Genomic DNA, 12,594 nt, shown 5'->3' on the forward strand with positions numbered 1-12,594 from the left:
ACTCTACACTTGCCTTTGTTGAACTTCATGAGGTTCCTCTCCGCCCGGTTCTCCAGCCTGTCCAGGTCTCACTGAATGGCAGCACAGCCTTCTGGTGTATCGGCCACTCCTCCCAGTTTTGTGTCATCAGCAAATTTGCTGAGCGTACACTCTGTTCCTTCGTCCAGGTCATTGATGAATAAATTGAACAGGACCGGACCCAGTACTGACCCCTGGGGAACACCACTAGCCACAGGCCTCCAACTAGACTGAGCACCACTGATCACAACCCTCTGGGCTCTGTCGTTCAGCCAGTTCTTGATCCACCTCACTGTGCACTCATCTAAGCCACACTTCCTGAGCTTTCCTATGGGGACATTATGGGAGACAGTGTCAAAAGCCTTGCTGAAGTCAAGGTAGATAACATCCACTGCTCTCCCCTCATCAACCCAGCCGGTCATGTCGTCATAGAAAGCTATCAGATTGGTCAAGCATGATTTCCCCTTGGTGAATCCATGTTGACTACTTCTGATGACCTTCTCCACATGCTTAGAGATGGCATCCAGAATGAGCTGTTCCATCACCTTTCCAGGGATGGAGGTGAGGCTGACCGGCCTGTACTTGCCTGGGTCCTCCTTCTTACCCTTTTTAAAGACTGGAGTGACATTGGCCTTCCTCCAGTCCTCAGGAACCTCTCCTGTTCTCCATGACCTTTCAAAGATGATAGAGAGTGGCTGGGCAATAATATCTGCCAGTTCCCTCAACACTCATGGGTGCATCCCGTCGGGGCCCATAGATTTGTGGGTGTCCAGTTTGTCTAAATGATCTCTAACTTGATCCTCCTCAACCAAGGGAAAGTCTTCCTTTCTCCAGACTTTCTCCTGTACGTCCAGGGTCTGGGATTCTTGAGGGCTGGCCTTAGTAGTAAAGACTGTGGCAAAGGCGGCATTCAGTATCTCCGCCTTCTCTGCATCCTCCGTCACCAGGGCACCCTCCTCATTCAGCAGCGGGCCCACATTTTCCCTAGTCTTCCTTTTGCTGCTGATGTACTTCTACAGAACATGGGAAAAAATTATATTAAGCTATCTTACAATTGTGTCAGAAATCTTCCCCAGAGTGCAGTAAAACATTGTCTTTCTCTTCCATCATCAAAATAAATCAGTAAGTGTACTCAGATTCTCAGCTTATTCTTTTCTTTGTATTAAGTGCTGCTACATGAGATGGGCTCGTGTGGTTGGAAAGTAAATGAGCACCTTGCTGCACAAAGGCAAATTACAGGTTTTATTTCTCCAGGTATCTGCTGTTCACATTATCAGGTTAAGTACATCTCAAGTATTATAAGGGGTTCCTTGCCGTATGGGAAAAATCTGGGAAACTGGGATACAGTGGTGTCTGGAATGGTGCAGGGGGCAAAAAAGGGGTGGATGCAAACAGCAGCAAAACTTAGATAGAACATACTAGCACTACAGATGGTTTAGAAGACTTCAGAGGTTTGGAGGAAAACTTTTTAACCCCCAGAAGCATAGAACATTGGGGAAAGAAATTGAATTTTTGTGGCATTTTAAAATGAGTTAGAAGCATGGATGCAAGAATTGCAGAGTTGTATTTGAAAATAATGTTATTGGAAATATGCAATCCATTTTTGTCTCATAGATGTACGAAAAGTAATACAATTTGTGCTCCAAACAGAAAATCCTTCTTATTATCATCAGTTAATTAAAAATTATCTATTTGGTGTATATTATGACCTCTTAGTGAATTGTTTCTTCCCTTTCATGACCTGTAGCACTTTTTTTCCCCCCCACCATATCTAGTTAACTCTATAATAATAAAATATTCTGTTTACCTGCATTTTGAATAACCAGTCTGTTGTGGCAGAACTGAAATACAGTAGAAAGAAAATGGTGTACGAATGAGGAAGAGTATGTGATCGTAGTCAAGACGGAAGCCCTGCTAGCACTGGGCAGGCTGCTGCAGTTTCTTCTGACAACCTGTCAGTTGTCAGTCCCTTGGGCAGCTTTTATCTGGACAAGCCTTAATGCATATTGGCAGGGCCTGCATATTAAATACATCCAGCTTCTTGATTTTATTCAGATTAGCATTCTTGAAAACAGCACGTCTCTCTGCTGAAGGAAATCCCTGCTGTATTATTGGCGTCTGGTGCCCTTTCACTCTTACCACCATGAAATCAAGACTTGTGTGGTTACTGCAGGGAACTTAGAGCATGTCTCACTAACACACAACACGAACTGCATCAGATCCAAGTCTAGGAAGGAAGAAGACAGGGGCTTCAGAGCCCTGCTTGCTTCCTTCTTACAATTTATCCACTTAATATGCAGAGTATTTATCTCTACAAATTCTCCGGTTTGTACTTCTGTCTCCTGCTTTTCTTTAACATAATTGTGAGGAGCCAATTTGGCATGTGTGTAAGTATTAACCTTAATGGAAGTATTAGTGTTGCTATTGCTCAGGGTGGCAATGACCGCAATACTTGGGAAATAAGAAATGGAGACAATATGCCAACTCAACCAACTTTCAGATGGAGATGCCTCTGTAGTATTCAAGGATTAGCACAGGATTTCTTTGCCTCATACTGCCTGCTCCAGCTGAGCTGTGTCTGGCTTTGCTGATAAGCAAGTATTGATGTTGAACAGAGACAGGCCACAAAAGGCCTCCCTAAGCTCACTGACAAGGGAATATTACTGCTGAGACAACACTGTGGCCATTAGGTGCCAACAGGATTTCTACTGTGGGAATAAAATGAGAAAATAACGTATTGTTTCCAAGAAGTACCATGTCATAACTTGTTCTTGAGGGTATTAAAGCCGTAGAGTATTATCACAATATTCAGATTTATTTTTTACTAGAAAATGTTTCACTATTGTTTATGGCATTAGTCATCTTCCTTTGCAATCTACTTTTATGAAAGTCTGATGATCTTACGATGGTATTTTGTCATTTTAGAGTCTTTTTTTTTCCTCCTTCTTTTCCCTGCCTGCCATTATGAAACAACAGGCAAAAGAGGAAACAGACTAACTCATTTTTTCTGTGCTGGCAGTAGCTCTTGGGAAACGGTCCTATTTGCACTCAGTTTGGTATGCACACACCCATTATCTTCAGGCCCAGGTAAGACAAACCCCCTATGGTGAAACTGCTATATAGAAAGCACTGACAGCTTTGCAAACTGAAAAAATAAATAAGATTTGTGAAGCCTAGGCTTTTCCAGTTAAATAACCACCCAAGAAAGTAGAGAGGATTTTTTTAAGGTCTACAAGAATGCAACAATAAGACAAGAGAGTTGTTGCACCTTTATACGTATCAGTGGCTTAACAAAGCACATTGAACATTGTAAAGTGACCCATTTCTGACAAAGAGACCTCCTGGCATCTCTGAGGATCTCTCTAAACAGAGAAATTGGATGCGCAAGACACTGGCTTCTTGCAGAAATCCTTAAAGAGCACATTTCCAAAGGAAATCACTGCTACTGTGAAAGATAATAAAGAATTCGGGAAGCAAGTGAAATTCTGTCAAGCAGCTGTCTAACACACAACAGGGAACTTGGGCTCTGGGTAGCACTGTTGACCTGATGGTGTGCTGTCCCCACTCCCCTGCCCTGCCACCTCCTTCAGCTGCAGGCTCCTGACTTCTTGCAACTGCTTCAAAGAGACAGCACGGCTCTGCCAGTGTCAATCATAGCAGACACACAATTTCCAGAAGTGTCTCTGGCACCAGCACAAATGGACCCCTCTGATTTTAGGTGGAATTTGTGCAGTAGCTTTACATGCTTTGGAAAATTTCTGCCAGTGTTTACGTTAGAGCTGTATTGCATTGCTAATGCTTGGGAAAGCTCTCTGCAAACCAAACACAGGCATGGAAACTCTCTGCTTTCCTCTATTCTTTGGGATGGCATACAGTCTTTCCAACCCTTACAGTTTTTGTATATGCTTCAGGTTTACAAAATGTGGTGATTTTTGTGGGGTACCCTTTTCCTTTTCTGTTTTCTAACCCCTATTGTTTTAATTTCCTGATTTATGGAATTTCAGCTGAAAAATGCCAAGATATGTTTGAACACATGAGCCTCTTGAGTCCAAAACTGTGGCAAGTGAGGAAAAAAAACAACAAAAGTTCTAATTAATTTCAGAACTAATTGTTTTATTCTGCTTTCAATTCTTCCCAATAAATGCCAAGCTATGCCAGGCTTGGGAATGTTGAAGCCGTTCAGAATGAAACACTGAGAGCTTGACAATAATAAATTACCTCTTGCTTTCCTCTTTTTAAAAATATATGTGGAAAGCCATCCAGCTGGATTTGGAGCTCCCTAACATGGCTGTCCCTCCACAGAAGTCCACTCCCACATTTTATCAGTATGCCTGAAGACAGAAAGGGACCCATGGGAATATCTTAAAATGTGAACGTATGCTGAAGGCTATCCACAAAATGGTTGTGAGGGGTATCAATAAGTGGCCATTGCCAGGTGAGGAGCATCCCCTCATCTTTCCATCTACCATGGGGCAGAAGTAAGTGGGCCCTTATGACAAGGTGGGAGGATAATCTCTCCGCATTGGTTTTCCATCTTGCTGCCCCCAGCATTGCTCTGTCGAGGCTGTCAAGAGCAGGAATCAGACACAGACTGGAGTGGTCGTGCTAATTCATCACCTGATGGCATAGATAACAAGCTCAGGGGGCATCTAAGCACAGCTGGCAGTTATCGGCCAATTGAGTTTTGTTCCCTCTGGATGCTTCCACACATTAGAAAGTAACCCAGCAAGAGGTTTAAGTGAACGTTTTGTTCTTGTTTTCTAACATGTCAACAGGCTTTGTGAGATAACTTGCATCTCTGTGGAGTATATGCTTGAGAAAAAGCAGGTAGATGCCTGGCTGCTGTCAACGTGCTGAGGGAGCAGATTGCTTACCCTCCCTTGCCCTTCTGAAAATATCGGCCAGGAAGTTTAACTGCATGTCAGTAAGGGGCTGATTGTGCCAACCTCTTCACTGTTGTTTTCAAGGTCAGCTCTAATTGACCTTGCTCTTGCTTCATTTAGTTGCTCACATCGTTTCCTTTTGATTCCCTGACTGTGCTCTCATTGTTGGGATTTCCGCATGTTCCCGTGTTGTCTTTTGGTTAAGCTGATTCCTGCTTGCTTCCTCTCTTTCTGCTTGTGCCTCCTCTTCCTCCTCCTCTCCCCCTCTCTCCTGCCTGCTCTCTTTCCTCAGGACTCACTCATTCTCCTATACCTTGTTTATTATTTCCCCGTCCTGAAATACAGCCCAGATCCCTGACCTGGAACTCCACAGCCCAGATGCCCACTCTTTTCCCAGCTAGCTTTTGGGAGCAGCTGTTTCACACAGCAGCAGATTACTCCTGCGTGGTGGGAGGCAGCTGCTGTATTGCAGCTTGAGGAACTCAACAGGAGCTGCTGCCTCACCTGGAAGCAGCCCATGGGCTGTATTTCAGCTGTGCAGGGGGCTCCAGGCCTTCCTATGGGAGGTTTGTCCCTGGCACAGCATTAAGTAGGTGACTTGTCTCTGTGTGAGCCATAGGAAGACACTGATGTACACAGAGGCAAGGTCCACCTTGATGGTGTAGAGCCAGCAGCTCTCCTACCTGTGGCTCTGGAGTGACAAAATACCACTTAGCAGATTTGTCTTGCTTCTGAAGGAGGTGTTGGCTCCCAGCTTTGTTGAAGTTACAGCCCCGCTTGCCTGCTAGGGTAGGATCTGTACATACACCGGGTGGATGCCGTGCTGCATGAGAGCTGCACGCTGTGAGAGCTGCACAGAGCCAGATTTGGCCTGACTTGCTGAGCCCACAGGATCTCCACGAGGAGTTTCAAGTAGTAGGAAAATAAGGTTTTAACCTACTCAGCCTGTGCCTGTATGAAAATGCCTACTGCTGAAAGTTAAATAACAGCAAGGGCATGATGCAGAAGCAGACCATGAGGTTTTCCAGTAAGCAAAGGAATCTGCAGGCACATTACACTGCTCCTGTTGCAGAGAAGTTCTCCTCTGTGGCAGCACTAAGGGTAATCGATAAATTGATACAGCAAAGCCACCAATAACTTCGTTTTTTTAAAAAAAGGTCTGTTTCAATTACATTACCCAGCTCATTAGAAAAACATATGTAATAAGAGGAGGACAGTCTGTGCCATCGCTTTGACAGACCCAAACTCAAAGTTCCTGGCAGGTTTGCCATCTTCAATCCCAAAGCAGAGCCAGGCATTACTCTCTGCTGCAGCAGTGTCATCTTGTTTGAATTTAGCCTCTGTGTGCTTTACTGGAGGGAGATTTCCCCGTAACATCAGTTGCTTAGATTTTCTCTTCTTCCTTCCCGAGCCAACGGCATGCAGCCCAGTCTTCGCAGCAAGTGGAGGCAGTGCCAGCCGGCAGAGGGAAAGGCCAGCCTCAGTGCAGTGTCCCAAACTCTCTGGACAAGAGAGTTTTGCCAGCTCCCAGTGTCTCCTGGGCAACATCTTCCACTATCCCTGCTGGAAAAAATGATGGGACACTGTAAATATCGCTGTTTAAAATTGTCCAGGAGGCAAGTGGTCATGGCCTTGCAATAAGTGTGTAAATTGTTTATTGTAAATGTTACCCTGAAGGGCACAATTTGGGAAGCCCTTTTGTGAAGGAAACCTGCGTGCCTTCCAGGCACACCACAGGGTACTCTGGCCCTTCCCAGCCCTGGGACACCCTGCGCCACATGCCTCCAGGCCCTTCTTCAGCAGTGCAGGGCAGAGTAGAGACATTTGCCCATTGCTTTACTTGCTGGTGCTTCGCAAGTAGCCCATGTTCTTTTGGAGAGTAAAAATCTCACAGAGGAGGAGGCACTCATGCAAGCACCAGCCAGTGTGGAAGAAACACTTTCAAGAGTGTGCAAGTCCTGCTGGACTCCGTCCCAAGGATTCTGGCTTGTGAAAAGAGCCTTGTCCAGCCTGTACGGCTGGGGCCAAGTTCCCTCCCGTGGCTGAGAGCTGCCACAGCAGGAACCAGCAGCTCTGCGACGCTGTGCAAAGCGTGCAAGGGGCACACTTGTGCTAAAACCTCTTCTCCTGAGACTGGCATCGAAATTATGTCCCACCTCTTGCCAGTTAAGGCCAAGGTCCTCCAAGAAAGCATGCCTAATTGCTGTACACAGTAACAGGGTATTCATCTGGAGCCCCTCTGACAGTAGACAGATCTCTGGGATACTCCTCTTAACCAGGACCGGACCTACTCTTGAGTGGACTGTCGTTAAAGTGAGAGGACTTTTCTTATTTGTCTTGTGCAAGGTAGAAAATACAGCTGCCTGAGTACAGGACAGCACAGCACATTTTCACCCAGCCTGTAGTATATAAATCCCCCAAAGTCTTTGTAGGCTCTACCACTCTGGTTATCCTGCAGTTATGAGTAGGCCAAGTGCTGTGTGGATATATATATGAGGTGAGTGGCTGGATCATAATTCATTGATAATATATGTTACCTGCTTCTTGGAACAATTTCTGCATAAACAGACCATGCTACCGAAGCACTCACCAGTACGTGCATTTGCTGATGTTGTGAAGTCACTGGGCGTGCCAGGACTGGGTGGGAAGTCAGCACAATGCCTCAAGATACGTTATCGACTGTAAATGTGGCAGGAAGTCATTAAAGATTTCCTGAGCTATTCCCTGGGAAAAGACTACATCCAGGCTCCAACAAAGTCAGAGGACTTGTACTGCCAGGGCTGAGAAATCAAAAGAAAAATTGCTCTAATAAGCCAATGTCAGCAGCTTCAGCAGCGAGCCCTCTGCTCCAGACGGATCCTGTGCCCACGGGATTGGGGTGGTGACGGATGACAAGATTTGGGGGACATGTGCTAAGGGGCTCTTTGCAGCTCGCTTACTCCAGCCAGGCTCATCCAAGCCTCTCTAAGGCTCTGGGAGCTGAGAGATACAGACATAGACAGGTCTGAATCCTTTGTCTATAAAGCTTTGTAAATCCCTATAGGTGAAAATAAATGGCATCTTATTTTAAGAAAGCTGTTTGGTTGGTCCATGGGCTGTCAGTCACAGCTCCAGGTGGGAGGTTCGCAGACGCTGAGCTCTCTTGGACCAACTGGGAAAAGATGATTTCCTGCCATCAGGAGGCAATCAGAGACTGGGACAAGAGCATGAGCATTGAGGGAGGCCAAACCAGGCAAGTCAAGGCAAGGAGCCCCAGAGTTTGTAGGGGGCTCATTCAAAAAGACATGAAGGGGGTTGGGGCACAATTTAACAATGATACCAGGAATTCATGTGACTCATCTCACATGATGTACAGGGTAACTCTCACTTCTGTTGCTGCAGCTATCTCTGTCTTAAAAAACATTTATGTTTTGCCAGCAATATGTTTCTATCTTCCCCCACCACTAAAATCTCACCAACCGGCCTCTGGTCAAATCTCAAAGGCTGTCTCAGCAAAGGAAAGGTCTTCAAGAGTTACTGTGGAAATGTCACTTCTGGGCTGTGCCTACAGGTGCAAAATTTAAAAAAAAAAAGTAACTGTACTAACTCTGAGATTATTTAACTGCTGAAAAACTTAGTGTTCTGGGTAAAAACAAAGTCATCATGCTATGGTCAAGAGAAAAGAGCCAGATAGTTACATTTCACAGTGTTCACTGGAAAAGATGAGCAGAGTAAGAGACCCTTCTTCTTTAAAAAAAAAAGGCACATGAAGATTAGACAGACAAACTTCCAGTTTTGAGTAGCTGCAAAAAACCTACAAATGAACTTGTAAAATCAGGTAGTCTGCTGACTCTAGCAGCCACCAGCATGCATCTGACTCAAAGTCTAATTTTGAGTGCAGAGAGCAGCAGGGACAGAAACAAGTATTTGAAGATGCCACTGAACTTGATCGAGATGTATATGAGGATTTTTCCACTATTTATTTTCTACATGCTATTTTAATTTAGGATGTTTGTTCCTTAAATGCAGAGCCTTGCTTACAAGCCTGCCAAAGATGAACCAACTTTTTATCCTGTTGGATCATTTGCTGATTATTCTGTGACAAGCATATTATGTGTGTTATTTCTAACACAAAATACCAGAAATAAGCTGTCCCTCTTTTAAAAATTATTTTTCTTCCCCCACAGTGAACCGTTATAGAATTGTTAGCCTGTAAACTAGTGTAAGCTGGTCTGCCCCAACTGGAAAATGTTTTGGGATGGGAGAAAGCCCACAGTACTTTCACCTATCTATTTGGCTGTGCCAGTGTAGCATGCTGCATAGTGCCCATTTAAATGGCTAAAAGTGTTTTTCTTATCTCAAACTCACAGTGTATCTCTCACATATGTCTTTGATTCTCTTCCCACAGGAGAGAAAGAAAATACAGCTGAAAAACAAAGGCATCTTTCTCCAGCAGGATTTCAAGGGGGAAAGCCTGCCTGCCTAGACTGCAAGAAGGTACCCTACACGCACACAGAAACATTCCCCGGGACTGGTGACACCATTGGTCAGCCTCACTCTTGCTGGGAAGTTTTCCACACGACGCTTCAACAATGAATTTCCTCCGACGGCGTCTCTCAGACAGTAGTTTTGTGGCAAATTTGCCCAATGGCTACATGATGGACTTGCAGCGCCCCGACAACTCCACGAGCTCCCCGGTTTCTCCCGCCATGGAAAGAAAGCATACACAGCCACTGCAGCCCTCGCACTCTTCCTCTACTGGCACCAGCATCTTCAGCTCCATCTCCAGTGCCATGAAGCAAACCACGCAAGCGGCCGCAGGACTAATCGACCACTCAGCCAGCCCCACACCACCTGTGGCCCAGAAACCCAAGATCCTCCTGGTGATTGATGATGCGCACACAGACTGGTAAGTCATCGCAGTCCTCCCTGCTGCCTTCAGCTCCACAAAGTCTGGAGGACAAGAGGGATCTGTGAGGCATGAGACATCTGCAGAGGGGTACACAGACACTTTCACATCTAGGTCACCAGCTCTGGCCCTAAGTTGGTGTCTTTCCAGTGACCTGTGTAAATGGCAGAGTGGGCTTTTCTCCTGCTTTGTTTGGAAAAAATGTTCATTTGGCGCTCATTGGAAAAATCCTTGGTAGCCTCAATATATGAGCACCCATAGGACATCCTTGTCTCAGCAGGCTTAGCTGAGCTGTCACATCTAGCAGTGGTCCTAAGAGGTCATAGTTGAATGTGTGTTAGTGATGGGGTTCAGGACCTTAGCCTACTGTTTGTGCTGCCTCTAAAAGTAAAAACGGACTCAATCTCTCCAGCTCTCAATATCTCTTGAGCTTTTCTCTGCATGCAAATTTGTACATAAATTACTAAAAGATAACCCAAGCCTACTACTACCAATAGTAATGACTGGAATTCATTCACTGGTCAAGGGCCCTCCACCTCCGAAGCATAGTGGCTATTGGCAAAAGGCTCTCAGGCTCAGCCAAGCCTCGAATTTGTCTTGTTCATGCAGGTCTCTGTTTACAAACAGAAGTTTGGAAGTTTGTTTCCTGTGATACTGGGCAGCAGAGGACACTTTTCAAAGTGTAGGACAACTGAAGTCTTCCAAAATGTTAGAGAAATTACTTACTACTTGCTGTGTGCTCCCTTTCAAAGTCAGATGGTTTAGAAAGCTTTAGGCAAGCTGGCCAAGAGACCTATTTGGGGGAAAATCCAGAGCATGTGTTGACAGGGTGGTGTCAGGGCAACGGTTGGACTTGATGATCCCTGAGGTCTCTTCCAACCTGGCTGATTCTGTGATTCTGTGAGATGTTCATTGTTTCACCTGCCAGCTTGCCACAAGACAGAAAAAAATGAAAGGGTGGCACAGGCAAGGGGATCATATTGAAGACTTCAAAATGGAAAAAGTTGGGTTAACAGGTCTTGGCCAGGGGAGATTATTTCCTTGTTTTTTTCATCCCATGCCACTCTTCAGTAAAGTTGTCATCTTTGGTCTTCTATGCTTTCCCAGAAGAGTGGGGACAAGATGGGACCTGCCTCCCCATATGTATCTTCACAAAGAAAGAGCTTAGCTCTTAGCTAAAAAGGGGCAATGACTGAATGCAATTAGATCAGGCTTCTTCAGCCAACTTGAAGTAAGAAAGGGAAAACAGTGGGATTTTTCTCAAAGGAAAAACAACTTTTTAACTGAGTGGGAAAGTCCCAAAGGTGGTTGTCGTAGCAAATATTTCATCGGCTTTTATCATAGTAGCAGCCTGTTAATGCCAGGTAGTTCAATCGGCAACACTAGTCTGGCTCAGCCCTGATCTCTCCTTCCTGGGGGCACCTGCAAGTCTCCCAGCAGGCTGGTGCTCACCAACCTCCATCTCTGCTTAGCGTTTTTGCAGTTCCTTGAAGATCCTGCCAGGTGGCAGTCCCTTAACATAGCATCCTCCAGCTGGGGACGGGAGTGCCTCTAATGCACAACTCTAGCATCTGCTGCTTAGCCGGTGCTGCTTAGTCCAAAAACTGTAATCAGAGAGGAAAGCCCTAGCTCAAAGGCCAATCTAGTTTTTTCTTGAGATTAATGGTGCTGAAGGTAGTCTGGGCAGGGGAAACTACGAGGAGGGGTTAGACTCTGTTGCAGTGTTTTCGTGTTTTAAAATACACACTGCATTCAAATCCCTGCCTTTATATCTCCCAGCTGCTGCTCTGTCATGCAGACTTCATGGCCTGTGAGCTGATCTTGCCCAGGGAGCAGCAGCTGGGAGATATAAAGAGGAGGTGTTGCTACCCATGCTGTCTTCAATCCTCCACTTGTGTGTAAGCACTCCACGCATCCTGCTGTCTTGGCTATCCCTCTGCTGTCTATAGCTTAGCAGTTTCAACACATGATGGGGGACCTCTTTCATTCCTCCCACCTCTCTGCCTCTGTCCACAGGGTGGCAGATATCAAATAATGCTGCTTGCAAAGGCTCCCTGCTTGCACTCTCTAAGGCTGTAAGGGCACTGAACAAAATTAGTGTATGCATTCATGATCGTATCCTGACATATGTATGACGTGAAAAACAAGGAAACAACATTACTAACCCTTGCCTGCCATAGATTTCCATGGCTCTTTGTCGCACGGACAGAAATACATGCCTAGAAACTTCCCCAGCCCGAAGGTAGCATGTGGTCCTTTCTGAGAGAGCATACCAATGCAACCACTCCAGTAGGCCAGGAGTGCTACTTGGCAGTTGATTTTTGTGTCTCCAGGAAACTCAGTGAACCCTTGAGAGCAGCACTGGAGAGCAGTGGCTCCATGGCTTCGTGGATGTTTATTCTTGGTAAGGTACTTCTGAGACACGCCAGTCATCTTCTTGATCTCAGCCAGGGTGTTATGTGAGCTCAAGCTGACCAGCCCAAGGCAGCAGTGTTTGTCTTGTGAGAGCACAGCTGAAGAAGCTGGTTATCCAGGGGTTCTGGCTGTCCGCTTTGCATCACATAAAGAAACAGTCCCAGACTTTGGAGGGTTAACAACAACCTATTGTTACTTCTGTGCTGGTGATTTGGGGTTTGGAAGAAGCATCATGTTTGCAATGCATTTCACCTCTGCCTGCTCTGGTTCTTGCTACTTGTGAAACCTCTGTATTTGGTTTCCAATAAACCCTTTCCCTCTCCTTTTGAAATAGAAAAAAATCCCCAAGAAATAACTACTGAAGCACTACCTTTATTTTAAGGGCAGGGG

The 12,594-nt window shown here is 45.6% G+C and overlaps 1 protein-coding gene across 3 annotated transcripts in view; it reads left to right on the plus strand.

Moving 5' to 3' along the window:
• Positions 1-9,469: 9,469 nt before the first annotated feature.
• The window catches only part of SYN3 (synapsin III), a 184,690-nt gene continuing 181,565 nt past the window's right edge, over positions 9,470-12,594 (plus strand). For 2 of the 3 annotated variants that reach the window (XM_068400851.1, XM_068400850.1), the window contains exon 1: positions 9,473-9,789. In XM_068400851.1, coding sequence (XP_068256952.1) covers positions 9,473-9,789 — 317 coding nt within the window. Of the gene's footprint in view, positions 9,790-12,594 lie in introns of all 3 variants that reach the window. The other variant, XM_068400852.1, reaches the window with a different exon arrangement.

The sequence above is a fragment of the Nyctibius grandis genome, chromosome 5, assembly GCF_013368605.1.
Source record: "Nyctibius grandis isolate bNycGra1 chromosome 5, bNycGra1.pri, whole genome shotgun sequence".
NCBI classification, from domain to species: domain Eukaryota; kingdom Metazoa; phylum Chordata; class Aves; order Nyctibiiformes; family Nyctibiidae; genus Nyctibius; species Nyctibius grandis.